The sequence below is a fragment of the Rutidosis leptorrhynchoides genome, chromosome 8, assembly GCF_046630445.1.
Source record: "Rutidosis leptorrhynchoides isolate AG116_Rl617_1_P2 chromosome 8, CSIRO_AGI_Rlap_v1, whole genome shotgun sequence".
Taxonomy (NCBI): Eukaryota; Viridiplantae; Streptophyta; class Magnoliopsida; order Asterales; family Asteraceae; genus Rutidosis; species Rutidosis leptorrhynchoides.
In genome coordinates this window covers 292,863,211-292,884,885 of record NC_092340.1, presented here as the reverse complement: position 1 = coordinate 292,884,885, position 21,675 = coordinate 292,863,211, and the positions used below count along the sequence as shown (strand labels likewise).

The following is a 21,675-nucleotide window of genomic DNA, read 5'->3' as shown; positions in this document are numbered from 1 at the left end:
TTCAGTTCTCATAAATATACGTCCCATGCATAGAGACAAAAATATCATTCATATGGATTGAACACCTGGTAACCGACATTAACAAGATGCATATAAGAATATCCCCTATCATTCCGGGAAATCCTTCGGACATGATAAAACAACATCGAAGTACTAAAGCATCCGCTACAACGGATGGGGTTCATTAGGCCCAATAGATCTATCTTTAGGATTCGCGTCAATTAGTAGACCGGTTTACTAATTCTTAGGTTACCAAGCAAAAAGGGGCATATTCGGCTTCGATCATTCAACCATATAATGTAGTTTCGATTACTTGTGTCTATTTCGTAAAACATTTATAAAAATTGCGCATTTATTCTCAGCCCAAAAATATAAAGGGTAAAAAGACAAATGAAACTCACCTAATGTATTTTGTAGTAAAAATACATATGACTATATTGAACAATGCAGGGTTGGCCTCGGATTCACGAACCTATATCATTTGTATATATATATTAAAACATATACTCGAAATCGAACAATTATAACTTCATATATTATGTAATTAATTTGTATATATATTTTAAAATGATTATTATCTATTTAGTTATATATATATATATATATATATATATATATATATATATATATATATATATATATATATATATATATATATATATATATATATTAAAAATACTTAATTTATTATATATGGATATTTATATAAAGATTATTAATATACCTATAAGTATATCTTATATACATAATAATATATAATATTAGTAATAGTAAATAAAAGTTGTATTTGATTATGATGATAATATTAATAATAATGATAATAAAAGTAGTTTATAATAAAATAAATAATCTAACAGTAATGGTAATGAAAATAATAATTTTGATAATAATACCTAATATTTACTAATAATAATAATTATAACAGTCTTATTTCTAGTGATAGTCTTAGTAATAATAATTTTGTTAATAATAATAATAATAAAAATTCTAAAATGATACTAATACTAATGTTAAGGATAATTATAATAGTTTGTATTATTTTCATACCAACAATAATAAAAAATAATCCTATTCTTAATAACACTTGTAATAATAATAGCGATGGTAAACATTAATAATCTTGTAAAAATAATAATTTCGATAATGATACTAGTATTAATCCTAAATGATAATAATAATATTTACAATAATATTAGTAGTAAAAATATTAGTAATCTTAATGTTAATACTAACGATTTTAATAATAATTATAGTTATGATAATATTAATAACAACAATTATGCTACTTATAATAATAATTATAATACTAATAAGAATAATAACAATAATAATCATAATAACAATTATAATCATAATAATAACTAGTAATAATAATAATAATAATAATAATATTAATAATAATAATAATAATAATAATAATAATAATAATAATAATAATAATAATAATAATAATAATAATAATAATAATAATAATAATAATAATAATAATAATAATAATAAAACCAAGATAAAAGGTTATACCCATTAAAAAGCTTTTTCTAAAAACAGTGGCAGCTACAAGACTCGAACCCGTGACCATTCGCTAACCCGAATCCCTCACAAACCGTTCTACTGCTGCTTATTTCTCTGATTCATTCTAACAATTAAATTATATAACCCGTATATATTTTGTGCTCATAATCCTTCTTCTCTTTCAGCTCAAAATCGACCAGTGTACAATACTGGTTACCATAGAATCGTATATTAAATTTTAAGGCTTAAAATAAATACTGAAACGATTACTAATCAATTAAATCAGTTTACAACAGAAAATAAAACAAAAAAAATGCTGAAACAGACCATTTAAAACATGTTTCATCTTTAAATCAAATTCGAAATTCAAGAATGTTTTAGACTATGAATCCTGAACGAAAAAGATGTTAAATCATCATTAGAAACTTTCTCCATCCTCAATTGAACCTGAAACATCCAATTGATTACGAATTTTTATCAAGAACAAATATTTTGAGTTTTTAGAAAATACCTTTGACCTCGAAATTCTTACTCGATATCAAGAATTGAGATATGAGACTTTGCAGAAAGTTTCAGTATAAGATTACAAACACAACTGCATTTATACATTTTGAGATTGGATTCGAATTTAGGTTTTTGATGAAAAGACAATGGTACAGGGGAACCGACGGGTTTCTTCTTTATTTTCTTTTTGATTTGATCAATTTGCAGTAGATGAATGAATGTATAAGTTGTTGAAATCTAATGTATCACTTTGACAACTAATTTGGATTCATTTCACAAGTGTGATCGACAGATTCAATTCACCCAGTACAGAAATGATAATAAAGAGAATAAAAAGTTGAAAGTGAGATTATACTGTTTTTGTATCTGTTATCAATCAAATCTTGTATTGTTATCCAGATTAGAGACAAAATATATATCTTGATCGTGATCTTTAACAAACTGCACGATTTTTATGTATTTAAGGACTTATTTCAATTAATATAAATAATTATGTATTATATTAATAATAATTCTAATAATGTTAATAATACTTATTAGATTAATAATAATAATAAGAACAAATAAATAATAATAATACTGATTTTTAATAGTTACTAATAATAATCCTAATAATATTAGGTAATAACAATGAATTTAACTATAAGCATGGTAATAATACATAATACCAATGATAATACTAATGATTTTAATGATAATAATAATTTGTATTATTTTGTTAATAATCATAATAATATCTTTACTAATAATAATAACATCTAATCATAATACAATTAATAATGAAAATATTACAATTTACATGTTTCATTTTTCATATCTATATAGTATATAATAATATCAATAACTATATTTTAACTTGTAATTACTTCTAATATATTAATGTTACAATTTATTATTTATGTAATGTTTTCTGATTATATAACTGAATATTTATACATTATATATATTACAATGTACATTTGATTATACATAGAATCATATCTATTTATATATAGATTTATATATATATATATATATATATATATATATATATATATATATATATATAAAACAATTAACCACAAGTATAACATTATACATTTATTATTTTGATAACATTGGCAAATTATGTTTGAACCATTTATATACAATATACTTTATGTATTCAGAATAACAAGCTTTAGTTATTTAAAGTCATCTTCATAATAAATAAATTACTTAATAGTTCATTAATCTATTTAATATAATTATTTATATATATAATTATTTATATTTACATTTCTAGTTACAATTAAAGGTTCGTGAATCGTTGGGAATGGTCAAAGGTCAAATGATTTCATAAACTAGTTTAGAAATTTTATAATTCAATTTAATAGACTTTGCTTATCATGTCGAAACCATATAAAGATTAAGTTTAAATTTGGTCGGAAATTTTCGGGTCGTCACAATAGTGTCTTTCACACCTGATCTATTTCAACCAAGATGATATTGATATTGATTCTCTTCAGACTAAAACATAATCTGACCCACCCTACCTTTCTACCTTTAGTAATAGACAATACATGTGTTTGCTAATATTGATTTTATGGTGGTTGTCTAGATTGGTCAAGCCTGCAAGCCGTGTGTAAAAGCCATAGGTTTTGGGGATTCAATAAAAGAGCTTGTGCGTGCATTTGAGTCTGTAATTGGAGTGATAATATTCATACCGGTTGTTATACGAGCACGGTTTCCATTCGTATCCGAGTTGCTGACAAGGCTTTTATTCAATCAAGCATTTAGTTTAGGGCTGCAAATATCAATGATTCTAGCTGGGAACAAAGACAAGACTCAATGACCATATTTTTGGTGTTACTTTTATTATTATAGTTAGATATTGAGCTTGTACGTTACACGGCTGTTGTCAAAACAGTTAAACAAAGCATTAGGCTAGAGTAGCTTGAGAGATAAAGAATCACATATTCGTAGGAAGTTGACCATTTCTTCTATTACTTGGCTTCTCAAGACAATTGTTTTCTTCTTATTCTCTATATTTTTTAGGTTAATGTTAATAAACTATTAATTAAAATGTCTTTTACCTGCAATTTTGTACTTTCCAGAATAAGATCTCAAGTCATTTGATAGATCATCAAAATTTTGTACTTAGTGGCGGAGACGATATAATGGCTTCGGAGTGCTCTACCACCCCCAACTTTCTTATTCGAAAAAAGATATTTAGTATCTTAATTGAAAAAAGTATGTTAACCAATCAGTCCAATAGTCAATCATTAATCTTACTTTTTTTTTTTTATTATAATGAGTCAAACCACTATATATTTTACTAGCCCAAGACCACATTACATTTAGATAAAAGTTCCATCTAAAAATTCCACTAATGAATTATAAGATATTACTTCACAATATATATATATATATATATATATGAAAATAAAATCACATGTCATTCGTGACTTTCTCTAAAAGCTTTTATAAATTCTTTCTTTCATTAACAATTTACGTTAAAGTTCAAATATATTTTTATTGTTTAATACATACTACTAAAATTATGAATAAAATTTTATTAAATCTAAAGAAAATGTAAATAAAAAATGAAGTACGTTTGTGAATCTTTTTTATGAAAGAAATGAAAGGAAAACTAAAGGACATGAAATGAAATGAAAGGAAACAAAACAAAACACTTAGGAAAATGAATGGAAATTAACAATATTTTTATTTGATGTATTTCATATTTAAAAATAAATCAAATAGAAACAATGACTATGTTATTTTATCATGACATATAATTATTATTGCTATCGCTATTCTTCATAAATAAGTTGAGCCTTCCTTAACTTAAAATTTTCGCTCCGCTTCCGCATAAAATCGTAGAGAAACGAAAACGTTCTTAAAAAAACGTTCTCAACCAAAACATACATACAATGAAAGATCGAATGGGCTCGAACCTTGAAAGCGAGAATGATCTATAACTATCTAATACTGAGCCTCAACGAAACACATGAAACCGCGAAGCGAAACCCTACAAACTACAAACATCAACCTACACATGCTAACCAACTAAAAATCAAAATACTACAAGCCATACGCGGCCATAATAAAACAGCAAAACACACCAAACTAAAAACCAAATCTACTAGACGAACACCAACTAAAGGAGGCTGTTGTTTGCAACGACCTTTAAGTTTGAGTTATGATCAAAAGTCAAGGAGTGACAAATGTATGTGGAAAAAAAAATTATAGTGTTAGATTTGAACTTATTTTTTTTTACTCTGTATGATTTTTGGTAGATACTTTGTAAAATTTTTAAGAGCGTACAATAAACAATTAACTAGTGAAAAAAATTCCGATTGAAATAGCTTATAAAAATAAGCTAAAAGCTTATTAAAATGAGAAATTACACATATACCCCCGTATTAATTATATATCACGGGCTTATGTTTAATAGGTAAACTAAATGTTAAAACTATAGCTCCAAGTAATTTTGACCAAACACATGAAAAAATAAGCTCAAATTTCACCTACAAATTTACAGCTACAAACTAATTCTACCGAACATGCCTTAATACAAAGTTTTTTTAATGAAATTTTTAATGTAAAATTTTGATGTGAAATTTGTTATACGTATCAGGTTAGGCCCAAATCTATTTGTGAGTTTGGGTTTATTAGGGCTAATTAGATGATTATGGTTTAAATGTAATCTATAATTACCGCTTCGATAATGAATAATAGATCGACGGGGTTTATCATTGTCTAAGAAAATTATCACTAATTTGATCAAATAAAAAAAATTAGTTCGATCACACTGAAGGATGTTTCGATATTCAATGACTTAAAAAGAGAGTAGTATATTGCTTATAGGTTGTATTCTTCGTATATTTTATTTACTTTTGAATAAGTTGATAATTGATAATCTTTAAAATATACAAGAGAAATGTAGCGTTGAATGTTTATTTATACCAGGACCAACGCAGCGTCAAAATTGGGTGTCACATGACCGGGGCACCATGTGACGAAGTGTAACGATTGTAATGGGGCAGCAAGCTTTAGGCGTTAGTCATAAGGTGACAAATGGGACGAGGCGTGAAACAGAAACCAGCTAATCATTTTTTTGTTTCTATTTTTGTGATTAATTTATTTTTCCCCACTCAATTTTCAATAAAATTTTACCAAATCACCCTACAAATATTTGACCTTTTGGGTTAACGAATGTCAAATACTAATGTTGCCACATCACCAAAAAGTACTCCATTTGCCACGGACATCACGGTTAATGGTAGTCTAATGTCTAATCCCTAAATAACGTGCCAGCATACGTATTTCTCAACATATGTTTATATGTTGTCATATTGTTCGATAAACACTTAAATCAGCAATGATACTACAAACCTCTATAGAAAGAGATTCTACTTTCAACAAAAATTCAAGTATCGAACGTTACAAACTGAATTGGATATATTAAAAACCCGTAATCACAACTTAAGACCGGCAATGGCCTCCGGTTCAAAATCAACCCTCATACCCAAAACTCCCCTCACCTCAGCTGGAGTCAATCTACACGTCATGGGTCCCGAATTTTCACCCCAAAAGTCCAAAATCTCAGACACCTTTTCCAAATTAAGAATCATTGCCATTTGAGTTAACCGAGCAAACTTATCCCTAACAGTCCGTTGTGTTACCCCCGAAAAATAACTCACAAGAGCCCTCACGTCTCGGTCCAATTGCAGACCGCCAAATTGACTAAATCTCTTTTGCATCATTATAACTTCAAGCCTTTTTACAATAAAGTCAATCACCAAATGAACACAAGAGTCATAGTTGTTACCAGTCATTAATGGCTGGAGCCATCCAGTGTTGGTCTCGACTGCATGAAGAAGTCTCTGGACCCATGGGTCGTTTACCTCGTTTTCTGCATATTCTGACTCGGAGAGTTCATAACTGACAGTTGCTACATTGTCTAAAACGGGTCGGATTCGGTGTGTTATTAAGCCTACAAGGTGCTCCAACCCAGCAACTAAGGCTTTCTTGAAACCGTTACTCGTCTCTCCTAACTCAGAAACACATGACTTGATCTTTTCTCTATCAGCTGGAGCAGGAAATACCTGAATCAACCAACATTGTTAGATAGCTTTTTAATAATCCCTCCTTGAAACTAGTTTAACAGGGTTAACATTGGTGCATGTAAGAGACAATATCGACTGATTTACTTACAAACAGGCCGATTATGGTTATGTTTTGTCTCTAATGGGTCAAACGGCTAAAATAAAAGATATTTCTATAAAGAAAATAGGTAAAAAGCCTCTCGAACTGGTTAGTAGACGCCCAAAGTAGATAAATTTAATCATAAAACTGCCTAAATCGATTTTATTCAGAAATCTAAGAATGGGAATAATATAAAAATTTTACCATATATGGCACAATGATCTTTCATATAAGGATAGACAATACACACAGCTATTTAAGTTAGATAAAGTTAATAAATTGACAACATCAAAAGCATACACAATCAAGAGTTTATATTCTCTGTGTATCCATACCATTTCTTAACAGGGGCAAGCAAATAAGAAAGATTTTACCTTGCCAAACAAATTCCATTCTTTCTTTCAATAATTTTAATCTCCTAAAGACAACGTATAACCATGGGCTAACTTATGTGCAACAATGTATGAGTGACTCATTTGAACTCATTATAAGACACAAGACCAAACAAGTTTCTAGCATCTAACCAATATCCACCATATTAGAAGTAGATAACAAATTTTCCAAAGATCAACACTTTAAAAGAATCACCTACTGCTTATCTTTTGGAGTGACCCATTTAGCTACTCTTCCGTTTTGGACAAAAAAAAGGAAAAAATCTAGTGTAATTTTGGAAAAACAATAAAAACGGAGTGAAAATATAGTTTTGGATGATGAGTACTCACATTAGCACATTGATCTTCAATCTCATGTCTTAATTTCAAGGCATACTCGCTGCTAACATCCATGTTATTCAAGGCAATAGCAATATCAATTCCAGTCATCTGCATTCCAACACCACCCAAAAACAACTTCCCTTCAACGTTTATCTCCCTCATTTTTTGCTGCAAAGCATCATTATACTCACCACCAAGCAAACTTACAGCACCACTCAAAGCTGCAATAACTGAATTAATGTTGGACGTTGATATCGACCTGCGACAGCAACTCTGTAGCACATAAAACACATCATCAACCATAGACGTTGTAAGGCTGTCCTGTACATGCTCATCAATCTTAATAGCTTTCCTAACATTCTCAACCATGAAAAATCCCTCCAAGATCACATAATAACTAGTAATATCTTGAACAACTTTGCTAAAATTCCCACTCCTAAAAGCTTTCGTAGCTCGGGGTGTCAACTCTGGGTCAACTCCCTTTAGCCCCATTATCTTTGAAACCATATACTCAGTATAATCCTCAAAAAGCTGCGTAAGTGACAATATATCTTCAAGAAACAACTCAATTTCCCTTGGGTCTGGCCCACCAGAAAGCAAATCACTCTTATACGAATTGATTTCAGATGTCAACTTCGACAACTTACGAAACTCCATATACTTTTTTAATATCAACGAACCTCTAGAGTCACACTCCTCTTGAAGCTCACAAATTGCATACACAATCCCATCTTCTCCACACAAACTACTCAATATCTCTACATTCTCTTCAATTGCCAACACAATATCCTTAAACAAATTAGTCAAACAAGCAACAAAATTAACCGAATTCCGATTCTGTTCCATGAGCTCCACCAATTGTTCAAACTCAACTTTAGATCTAACAGACATCACCTTCTTCAAATAACTAACATACACCTGCAATCCTTCTTCTTCTAAAGCTAACGGCGAGTAAAGGCGAATAAACCTTAGAACCGTAGCATGATCTCGCTGATCCGCAGCGGCCGATAACCTCCGCCTAACTATCGTCTCCAGCTGTTTCTTAGCAGTGAACAACATATCTCTCTGATCTGAACCGGAATCCTTGTATACACCATCAATTTCAAGATATGTTTTAACATAATTAGCAGCAGATTCAAAATCCTCATTTTCTAAAGCTTTTTGTACACCATCAATACAATTAGATCTCTCAACAATCGCATCAATACGTTGTAAAGTATCACTAACACGAAATTGAGCTAAATCGAGTTCTCGAAGCTTACCAGAGACATAATCAGCGAGAATACACGTCGAATCGACATTTGATAACACGTGATCAGATTCCGATTTCACAATTTCCAATACGTCCGCTGATTTATGGAGGAAATTGAGGTGTTTATCAAGATCTGGACGGAGAGATAAGATGTTTTCAAGCTGTAGATCTAGGTTACGTTGATATGCAGTGCACTCATGAAGATGACGTGTCATTGCTCCGACGTCGTTTAGAGTTTGGACGTGTTCTAGGGATTCTGGTGTATCGAATTTGACAGACGATGTGTTGGTGAATGATTCTTCATCTTCGATCGCCGAAGGTGATAATGTCATTGTCGGTAGGTGACGTTGATTGAAGACTTTGCTTCGCCGGAGAGTGTAGATCGGAAATTTGGAATCCCTAATTTTACTCAAAATTGCAGATTGCGGGAGACGGATAGATGAATGTACAAGTATCTCGTTTTTCCGGGTACAATTTCCCTTTAACAATTAGCTGACGTGGTTAGCGTGGTTTAAGGTTTTTTTCTTTTTAATATGTTTGGCAAGACACCCTGTCATGTAGGTCCAGAGAACAAAGTGATCGATGATTCAGGACTTAGAATTGTCAGGGACTCATATTTTTTTTTTTTTTTTTTTTTTTTAATGAGAGGTGATCTGTACACCAACTCTATTTTGCCATACACTACTAAATAAAGTTATTTGATATTTTTACCCTTTCTTTTATTCACCACCAACTCCCCTTAACTTCTCAAAGGAAGGGTAAAGCTCTCTAAATAATTGTTTTGGTGGTGTATGACAAAAACAAGGTAGTGTACGGATCAACTCCCATTTTTTATATATACAAACATAATTGGATATTTGAAAAATAATAGAACTAGATAAACACAACTGAACCAGCAAAGGCAAAGCACAATAGAGTTAAAAACAATAATCAAATGCCTCAAAAAAAAAAAAAAAAAAAAAAAACAAACCAAAGTTTACTAACATTCTAGCAAGATCGAAAAAGTTTTTTCTAAATAGTTTATATTTTTATTCGTTGGGACGTAGGGGCCTTTTTTTACCTCGTTCTAGACCATTATATTCTTGGGACCGGCTCAGCACCATGTATTTCCTTTAGAAACCCACATCCCTCACAAAAGACTCAAATGTCAGAAAATTATCCCACATATCTTCCTCACACATGTGGCATGATCGATCGTCATCTCATTGCCACAAGAGTTTTAAATTCTTGCCGCAAGTAGTGATTGAACATGCGCCATTTTTAGGATCAATCTTCCACATAGCGGGTCTCAGCTTTTAAGGTACCGAGTACCACTGAGCTATTGCTACATGCGAGGTTTAAGGTTTTTATGTTGGTAGCCCTCGTATTTTCTACTTACCTGATTAGTTTCACGTTTCCGTCTAATTTGATCATGTACTCCGTACTATTCACACGAGTAAATTGATCATGTTACTTTTAATTCGTCTTCAGCGTTTAAAATCCACACACTTTACACAAGTTGGTATTGTGGCGTATTTCAAACTATAAAAAAACCAAACAACAATCGTGAAATAACCCAAATCAATTTCTAGTGATTACAAAACCAACTCGAATTATATACTTTTATAATTTAGTCACATGTTGACTATGGTACGAGTCTGCGTTTCAATTTTACTAGTTTTTACATAATGAATAATCAACATTTTAAGTATAACATAACACTTCTACTACAATAGATAACACAACGTTTGTGCTTATAAAGAAATGTTCAACAAACACTTGTAATGAAGCGTCCGTGATAATAAAAAACTTTTGGGGGTTGTTGTTTAAGAAACGGATGAGAAACAAAACGCTTTATATTTTTCTACTATTTTTAAAATTCTTCCGACTTTCTTCAACACCTTGTAACTTACCAACTAATTATATATTGCACTTTACCCAAAACACTAGTCAACAACTTTTCTCATTACAACCCTAATCTTATCACGTCACAACCATTAATATGACGATCGCTTCAAATCCATATGGACGAACACGTCATTCATCGATTTCATTGCGAGGTATTTGACCTCTATATGATACGTTTTGTAAATATTGCATTCTTTTGAAAAGGCACACCATAAATGAATATTTAAATCAAAGGTTTTCAACATCTGATGATTTCTACATATAGACAATCACCGTAAATAATAGTTTACAATAGTACTTCCGTTGAAAATGCAGTCAAAATAAGATACATGGTGATGATTTGGTGAATGCAACGTTTCCTTGAAAAATATGCCATGTAAGACTCCATGCACATAGCTTGTCTAACATATAAGCAAACAGCGGAAGACTTCTAGGGAATCTGAGAATAAACATGCTAACAAGTGTCAACACAAAAGTTGGTGAGTTCATAGTTTTAATGTAACGACCCTGGAATTTCCAACATTTATTTATTAATAATTACTATTATTAATACGCGTGTTTAAACGAATGTACGTTATTACATTTACATGTTGCCAGGATTGCCCGTACTTGACTTTTAATTGCCCGAAACGTCTTTGTGACACCCGGAACTTTCACGAATAATATTTTTAGATATTATTTACATTCATGATTAATTTTATTAATCATTTTAATTAACTAAGGCTATTAGTTAGTTACTTGGGCTTTAATTGGTTTAACTTGTGATTTATTTGAACTTGGGCTTTGTTAGTGTAATGGACTCATGTTATTGGACTTCCAAGCCCACCCTACATTTATTAATGGACCTTTAGCCCACTCTTTCAACTTGTAAGTATTAGTTTGAATGGTAACTAGTTAGTTTCAACACTTGGAATCTAGTTAACATACATTTCTCATGCATGCATCCTCATTATCCAACTTTTAAGCTTTAACACATGAAGAGCCATTAAACATTAGCCTTCCTCCCTTTTTTTTTCTGCTGAATGCCGAAACTTGGTGGCCATTTAGTGGTGATTTGATTTTTTTTTTTACACTACATACTCACTTGTATTCATATTACTCTTTCATTTACACACACACACACACTCACTTTTCTCTCAAACTTTCTCTCATATTCTTCTACATTTTTGTAAGTAACAAGAACATTTTTCTCTTCTTCTTTCCTTTGTCTTAAAACTAAATACATACATGAATCATCATCATCATTTGTTGTTTGTTACTTGTTCTTGATTTTGTTTAACTACTTGTCTTGTTAATTGTAGTTACTTACTAGCTTTCAAGAACCTAACTTTCTAGTTTTGGTTCTTCTATTATCTTGTAAGTTCAAGAACACAAGAACATAAACTCACTAGTTTATGATTCTACTTCAATTGTTTCAAAAGTTGCAAGTTCCATGTGTTGATTAAAGACATACTTGAAGCTCATGAAGTAAACTTTAAAGTTTACTTTCTAAAGATCAAACTTTGGTTTGAATCTTTAAAGTATGAAACTCATGAACTTATTTATTTGTTTATTTAGTTTTACTTGCACTTTAATTTCATGTAGTTAGTTTATATGGTCAAGTACTACAAGTTAGTCTTGATCTCATATCTCTTGAACAAATTAAGTTAACTTTGAAAGTTCAAGAACACACAAATAAGTTTTCTTTAAATATAACTTTGGATCTAGACTTTTGAGTCTTGGATCTTCAAGATCAAGCTAAGAACTATGTTCTACTACTTATGATCTTGATTAGTTAGTTTACTTTCAAGTTGTAACTTGTTATTAGCTTTAAAGTCCATGTATGTGTTAGATCTAAGACTTTGATGCAACTTTGGTTCATCAAACTTCATACAACTCTTAAGAGAGTTGTGCTTCATGTCTTAGACTTGCACATGGGTTATGATGGCCAAGACTTGGTTAAGATGATGTAGATACATCAATGAGTTGTACACTTGAAGCTATATGCATCAAGGATGAGAACCATGATGAACATCAAGCACCAAGACCACCGGAACCCTTTTAAACTCACTGCTTCTGTCCAAAACCTACTGACCTGATGCTTCTGGAACAGACCAGTAGACCTGGGCTGTTCTAACCTTGATTTTTAGATAGAACTTTTCGAGTAGATAACTTTTCATATAGGACTCGTCTTAATCCGAGTTACGGTTTAGGATTTATGGCCCTCCGATCGTTACTATGTCCTTTAACGTTGTGCAGAAATTTCTGACCTACTCGCACTTAGACCGTCGCCACGGTCAAACCAAGATGAGTTTGCTTCTGTAAATTTTACCACACTTAAGGGACTCATAGACGGAGCCTTGGCCACTGGTCTCACCTTAATTCAGTAAGGGTAGAGGCCGTGGTGACTGACTGAAGTCAGACTTTGTTTTAAACTACTTTCATAAACGAAACCTACTTTACGCCTTTTTGTTTAATGATGATTGATGATGACCCTTAAGACCTTAATTACATAATTTTAAACCTATTAAGACGATTTATTGACTTAGTACTATTTGACTTAGGTTGAGGACTTCGGACCTTTTACTTGCACACCTTTCCCGACTACTACTTTACCGCTACATATCATTGTGAGTTATAGCATTCCCTTTTTACTTTAAACTTATTTTGGGAACTGAGAATACATGCGGATTTTATGTTTTACATACTAGGCACGAGTACTTAAACTTTATATATGTGTGGGTTATATAACGGCAGAAACATTCCCTTTAGCTCGGTAATGTTTAATCATTGGTTTTTGAACCGTGAACGCGAATCTTAGATATGGATCCATAGGGTTTGACATCCCCACTCGGGCTAGTCGCGCTAGCAGTCAACGAGTGTTTAATACTTCGTAAGCATACGCACTCGCCAAGTGTACTTTCAGGGGGTATTTTAAACGTTAAGTTAGTTACCAAGTGCCCACGGTTAACATATACTTTATCATACTGTTTTGAAACGCTCTTTGTAGCACTGAAATCTCGTGGCCTACCTTACATACTGTTATACTTAAACTATAGCTCACCAACCGTTGTGTTGACATTTTTAAGCATGTATTTCTCAGGTGCTTGAGGTTGCTTCCGCTGTGTACTAGTCGTGCTGTAGAACCCGCATGAACTACTTTACTTTGCATTCAAACATTCGTACTTTTGAACTATGACTTGTAACGACCATTGTGGTCACATACACTTATTATTTGCTTCTACTTAGTGAAGCATGCTTTTGAAATGTAAAACATTTGATGTCGGTTATGACATCACCTTTTTATCATGAATGCAACTTCTTTTGTTACAGCATATAGTACTTAACTTTGTAATGATCCTGTTGTTGATGATTCGTACACGATGCTTTTGTACGGGGCGTCACATTTGGTATCAGATCATTGATTGTAGGGAATTAGGTTGCATTAGTGAGTCTAAGACCGACCCGAGTAGGATTCACTAATAGGACTAATCTACAACTTGCTAGTTTACTTGTTTCTGCTGAATTTACTGCATGCTACTGCTTACTTTTTCTGCTATATGCCGTATGCTACTACATGATTTCACTACTGCATGATACTACTTGCTTTTGATTGTATGCTACTTTCATACGAATTGATGTTATTGCCATGATAGTTACCGTTATACCTGATTTAAACTGTTGGCCTATTATTTGCTTGCTTTATGACATACTGACATGGAAAATTTATTTTTCCTTGTTCAGATGTCGGATGTTTCACCTGCTGGCATTTCGGGCAGTACAGACTCAGACCCCGTCGCCCTACCTACTGCTACACCTGCTGCTGCTACTGCCGATACACTGGTACTAGTGCACCTGCCCCAGTGTCTGATCCCGGACCCTCGAGGTCACAGCCCCGCATTGGTTGAGATCCCCGCGGAGTTCGGGGAAGGGCCGTTTCGTAACCACATGTGCACGCCTTGCCGACGCACTCCCGACGGACGTTTAGTCGTGATTCCGCCAGGCAGACACAGACAGATGTTGGCCGCCTTCGGACGCTTCGGATTACCAGCTCAGCCACCAGTGTCACCACCACACGATTCGGATGACTCATCATCCGCCGATTCTTCATCATCAGACGACTCCAGCGATGATGAGGATCCTGCTGATAGACCTATTCAGGCACCCTCCACCCCGCCGAAGAAGCGGTACCGTTCCGACGGCACCGTCATTCCAGGGGTGAATGGAGGTCGTGCTTTTACTGACGCTTTTGGCCATCGTCGTAGGGTTACTGCTCGTAAACGAGTTGTGCCATACCCTGCCGACCCACAGATACGTAAGGTTCCCCATTACGTATTGACTATTCCTGGAACCGTACCACCTAGATTTAGATACGGACCACTTACATCTAGGGACGTACCGTCTACATCCGGAGCCGGACCATCTACATCAGCACCACCGGCACCACCCGCACCACCCGCCCTACCTGCACCGCCTGCCCCACTAGCTCCCTCTAACGAGGAACTGATGAGGGAGGTTGAGACTCTCCGAGCTCGAGTCACTGAGCTCGAGGAGCAGTTGACTCGAGGAGCAGTTCACCCGCCTTCACCGTAGGACTTTGTATTTAGATTTCATGATGTAATCTAGATATAGTTTCATGTATTTCATATGTATTGTACGAACTTATTCAGATGTATGAAACTTATTATTATTAATGAATGGAACTTTGCGTTATTTAATTCTTGCACGATGTTCTATTTACATTGCTGTACGATGATTCTGTGGTATTTGTACCTAGATGCATTATTTAATAACATGTGATGTTTTGATTCCATGTTGGTTACTATGTACTATATTACTACATATCGAATGCTGGATTTTGACTTGAGTCAAAAATTTTGTTTGGAATACCATGGCTAACGGAAGAACCACACCTACCGCCGCCCAGATTGAGGACATGATCAGCGAACGGGTCGCTGCAGCCCTAGCAGAAAGAAATCTCCAAGCTCCACCGCCACCACCACCAGTTATCCCACCCGTTCGAAATGGGTGTACTTACAAGGAATTCCAGAGCTGCAAACCGCATAACTTCAGCGGCACCGAGGGACCAATTGGTCTCACCAGATGGTTCGAAAAACTTGAATCAGTATTCCGAGTTAGCAACTGTTCGGAGGACAATAAGACCAAGTTTGCATCTTGCACGCTGTCAGACGGTGCGCTAACGTGGTGGAACACGTTAGCTCAAGCGAAAGGTATCGATGAGGCGTATGCTACGCCATGGGAGGAATTCAAGGCGGCTATGATTGATGAGTATTGTCCGAGAACCGAAATTCAGAAGATGGAAATCGAATTTATGCAGTTAAAGGCCGTAGGGAACGACCTTAACAGTTACAACCGTAGGTTTTTGGAGTTGGCTCTTATGTGTCCGACCATGGTCACCCCCGAATTCAAGCGCATGGAGAAATACTTCTCGGGACTTCCTAAGTCCATCAAGGGTAATGTCACCTCATCCAAGCCACCGAATGTCCCCGAAGCAATGCGCATGGCGCATACTCTCCTGAATCAAATCATCCTTGACGAGCCGGAGAAGGCTAAGTTTGAAGCCGGTAGTAGTGAAAAGGGGAAATGGGACAACAACCACAACAACCACAACAACAACAACAGGGGGAGAAACTACGATCAAACCCCCGCCAAGTGGCACAACAACGGTGGAAACCCTAATCCCAACAACAACACCAACACCAACCCGAACTACAAAGGAACCTTACCACAATGCAAACGGTGCTAAAAACACCACACTGGGTATTGCAATGTTGTTTGTGAGAAGTGCCAACGGGCTGGGCATATCGGAAGGGACTGCAAGGTCACCACTTTGAATGAGAAACCGAACACCAATGGACCGAAGTAGTGTTATGAATGTGGACAGACGGGCCATTTCAGAAACGCGTGCCCAAACAAGCGAAAAGACAGAGGACCACCCCGAGGTAGAGCCTTCAATGTTAATGCAAGGGATGCACGCGATAACCCCGACTTGGTGACAGGTATATTCAAAATCAACAATCTTTTAGCTTCTGTCTTTTTTGATACTGGTGCGGATAGAAGTTATGTATGTAGAGATTTTTCCGATAAGATTAATTGGTCATTAGTCCCGTTAAAAGAGAGTATGCTTGTCGAGGTCGCAAATGGAAAACTTGAAAAGGTGGACCATATTAGTCGTGGAGCTATTATCAACATAGCTGGTGCAGATTTCGAAATTGATTTGATTCCTATCAAACTGGGAAGCTTTGACGTGATCATTGGTATGGATTGGTTGAGCAAGATAAAGGCCGATATTATCTGTGGAGATAAAGCACTTCGCATACCACAAGGAGATGGCGAACCACTGGTTATCTATGGAGAAAGATGTACCACGAAGTTGAACCTCATTAGTTGCGTGAAAGCGCAAAAGATTATGAAGAAAGGACGTTTTGCTGTCCTAGCACATGTGAAAGCGGTAGAAACTGAGGTGAAGAGCGTGAACGACGTTCGAATTGTGAACGAATTCTCCGATGTCTTCCCAGAAGAATTGCCTGGATTGCCGCCGCAGAGAGCCGTAGAGTTTCAGATTGATTTAGTGCCAGGAGCAGCACCTGTAGCTCGCGCACCTTATAGACTCGCACCTTCCGAGATGCAAGAATTACAGAGTTAACTACAAGAGCTGTTAGATCGAGGGTTTATCCAACCAAGTTTCTCGCCTTGGGGCGCACCTGTTCTGTTTGTGAAGAAGAAGGGTGGATCCTTTCGTATGTGTATCGACTACCGTGAGCTCAACAAATTGACAATCAAGAATCGGTATCCTCTTTCGCGAATTGATGATCTTTTTGATCAACTACAAGGATCGAGCGTTTATTCAAAGATCGATTTGCGATCCGGCTATCACCAGTTGAGGGTGAAGGAAAGTGACGTGATGAAGACTGCATTCAGAACCCGTTATGGTCATTATGAGTTCCTCGTGATGCCATTCGGTTTGACAAATGCACCTGCCATGTTCATGGACCTCATGAATCGTGTCTGCAAGCCTTACTTGGACAAGTTTGTTATCGTCTTCATAGATGATATCCTCATCTACTATAAGAGCGAAGAAGAACATGAGCAACACCTCTGATTAGTACTTGAACTCTTAAGACAAGAGAAACTTTACGCCAAATTCTCCAAGTGCGAATTTTGGTTGAAGGAAGTACAGTTTTTGGGTCATGTTATGAGCGACCAGGGTATCAAAGTTGATCCCGCCAAGATTGAAGCCATCAGCAAGTGGGAGACCCCCACTACTCCAACGCATATTCGCTAATTCCTAGGTCTCGCCGGTTACTATCGAAGATTCATCGAAGGATTTTCTCTGATTGCGCGTCCTTTGACCGCGCTGACTCACAAGGGCAAGAAGTTCATTTGGGAACCCGCACACGAATCAGCATTCCAAACTTTGAAGAAAAAGTTAACCACCGCACCTATCCTATCACTTCCTGAAGGCAGTGACGACTTTGTTGTTTATTGCGATACTTCGAAGAGTGGTTTTGGTTGTGTACTAATGCAACGATCAAAGGTTATTGCCTATGCCTCCCGTCAATTGAAGATTCACGAGCGGAACTACACTACACATGATCTTGAACTTGGAGCCATTGTCTTTGCACTCAAATTGTGGAGACATTATTTGTATGGAACTAAGAGCACTATATTCACCGATCATAAGAGTCTCCAGCACATCTTCGATCAGAAGCAACTGAATATGAGACAGCGTCGATGGATCGAGATGCTCAACGACTACGATTGTGAACTCCGTTATCACCCTGGCAAGGCCAATGTTATAGCTGACGCTTTAAGCCGAAAGGAGAGGACGGCACCTCTTCGTGTTAGGGCTCTGAACATCACCATTCATTCGAACCTCAACAACCAGATCAGAGTAGCCCAAGTTGAGGCTCTCAAGGAGGAGAACATATCTCACGAACATTTGAACATACTTGTCTCTCGATTCGAGGTTAGGGAGTCTGGACTCCGATGTTAATCCGGAAGAATTTGGGTACCTTATTATGGAGATCTACGGAACCTGATACTTGATGAAGCACACAAATCAAGATATTCGATTCATCCTGGAGCGGGCAAAATGTACCACGACCTTAAAGAACAGTATTGGTGGCCGAATCTTAAGAAGGACGTTGCGACTTATGCTGGTAAGTGTTTGACTTGCTCGAAGGTTAAAGCCGAGCATCAGAGACCTTCTGGTTTACTTCAGCAACTGGAAATCCCACAATGGAAGTGGGAAAGGATCACAATGGATTTCATTACTAAGCTGCTGAAGACGGTGGGCGGATACGATACCATCCTACCTTCCATGTGTCAAACTTGAAGAAGTGTCTTGCTGCGCCTGAACTTATCATACCATTGGAAGAACTTACTATTGACGACAAACTCCACTTTGTGGAGGAACCTGTTGAAATTATGGATCGTGAGATCAAAACTTTGAAAAGCAACAAGATTCCGATTGTACGGGTACGATGGAATGCCAAACGAGGACCTGAGTTTACTTGGGAACGAGAGGATCAAATGATGTAGAAATATCCTCACCTTTTCCCGACTCCTCCATCTACCTCAGCTTAAATTTCGGGACGAAATTTTCTTTAACAGGTGGGTAATGTAACGACCCTGGAATTTCCAACATTTATTTATTAATAATTACTATTATTAATACGCGTGTTTAAACGAATGTACGTTATTACATTTACATGTTGCCAGGATTGCCCGTACTTGACTTTTAATTGCCCGAAACGTCTTTGTGACACCCGGAACTTTCACGAATAATATTTTTAGATATTATTTACATTCATGATTAATTTTATTAATCATTTTAATTAACTAAGGCTATTAGTTAGTTACTTGGGCTTTAATTGGTTTAACTTGTGATTTATTTGAACTTGGGCTTTGTTAGTGTAATGGACTCATGTTATTGGACTTCCAAGCCCACCCTACATTTATTAATGGACCTTTAGCCCACTCTTTCAACTTGTAAGTATTAGTTTGAATGGTAACTAGTTAGTTTCAACACTTGGAATCTAGTTAACATACATTTCCCATGCATGCATCCTCATTATCCAACTTTTAAGCTTTAACACATGAAGAGCCATTAAACATTAGCCTTCCTCCCTTTTTTTTTGCTGAATGCCGAAACTTGGTGGCCATTTAGTGGTGATTGGATTTTTTTTTTACACTACATACTCACTTGTATTCATATTACTCTTTCATTTACACACACACACATACACTCACTTTTCTCTCAAACTTTCTCTCATATTCTTCTACATTTTTGTAAGTAACAAGAACATTTTTCTCTTCTTCTTTCCTTTGTCTTAAAACTAAATACATACATGAATCATCATCATCATTTGTTGTTTGTTACTTGTTCTTGATTTTGTTTAACTACTTGTCTTGTTAATTGTAGTTACTTACTAGCTTTCAAGAACCTAACTTTCTAGTTTTGGTTCTTCTATTATCTTGTAAGTTCAAGAACACAAGAACATAAACTCACTAGTTTATGATTCTACTTCAATTGTTTCAAAAGTTGCAAGTTCCATGTGTTGATTAAAGACATACTTGAAGCTCATGAAGTAAACTTTAAAGTTTACTTTCTAAAGATCAAACTTTGGTTTGAATCTTTAAAGTATGAAACTCATGAACTTATTTATTTGTTTATTTAGTTTTACTTGCACTTTAATTTCATGTAGTTAGTTTATATGGTCAAGTACTACAAGTTAGTCTTGATCTCATATCTCTTGAACAAATTAAGTTAACTTTGAAAGTTCAAGAACACACAAATAAGTTTTCTTTAAATATAACTTTGGATCTAGACTTTTGAGTCTTGGATCTTCAAGATCAAGCTAAGAACTATGTTCTACTACTTATGATCTTGATTAGTTAGTTTACTTTCAAGTTGTAACTTGTTATTAGCTTTAAAGTCCATGTATGTGTTAGATCTAAGACTTTGATGCAACTTTGGTTCATCAAACTTCATACAACTCTTAAGAGAGTTGTGCTTCATGTCTTAGACTTGCACATGGGTTATGATGGCCAAGACTTGGTTAAGATGATGTAGATACATCAATGAGTTGTACACTTGAAGCTATATGCATCAAGGATGAGAACCATGATGAACATCAAGCACCAAGACCACCGGAACCCTTTTAAACTCACTGCTTCTGTCCAAAACCTACTGACCTGATGCTTCTGGAACAGAACAGTAGACCTGGGCTGTTCTAACCTTGATTTTTAGATAGAACTTTTCGAGTAGATAACTTTTCATATAGGACTCGTCTTAATCCGAGTTACGGTTTAGGATTTATGGCCCTCCGATCATTACTATGTCCTTTAACGTTGTGCAGAAATTTCTAACCTACTCGCACTTAGACCGTCGCCACGGTCAAACCAAGATGAGTTTGCTTCTGTAAATTTTACCACACTTAAGGGACTCATAGACGGAGCCTTGGCCACTGGTCTCACCTTAATTCAGTAAGGGTAGAGGCCGTGGTGACTGACTGAAGTCAGACTTTGTTTTAAACTACTTTCATAAACGAAACCTACTTTACGCCTTTTTGTTTAATGATGATTGATGATGACCCTTAAGACCTTAATTACATACTTTTAAATCTATTA

At 35.1% G+C, this 21,675-nt stretch overlaps 1 protein-coding gene across 1 annotated transcript; it reads right to left on the bottom strand.

Moving 5' to 3' along the window:
- Positions 1-6,339: 6,339 nt before the first annotated feature.
- Positions 6,340-9,554, bottom strand: LOC139862283 (conserved oligomeric Golgi complex subunit 4-like). Its single transcript, XM_071850856.1, has 2 exons — positions 7,911-9,554; positions 6,340-7,088 (listed from the first exon to the last, which is right to left on the bottom strand). The coding sequence occupies exons 1-2, from the start codon at positions 9,483-9,485 to the stop codon at positions 6,459-6,461; spliced, it is 2,205 nt and encodes a 734-aa protein (XP_071706957.1). The 5' UTR covers positions 9,486-9,554; the 3' UTR covers positions 6,340-6,458.
- Positions 9,555-21,675: the final 12,121 nt, after the last annotated feature.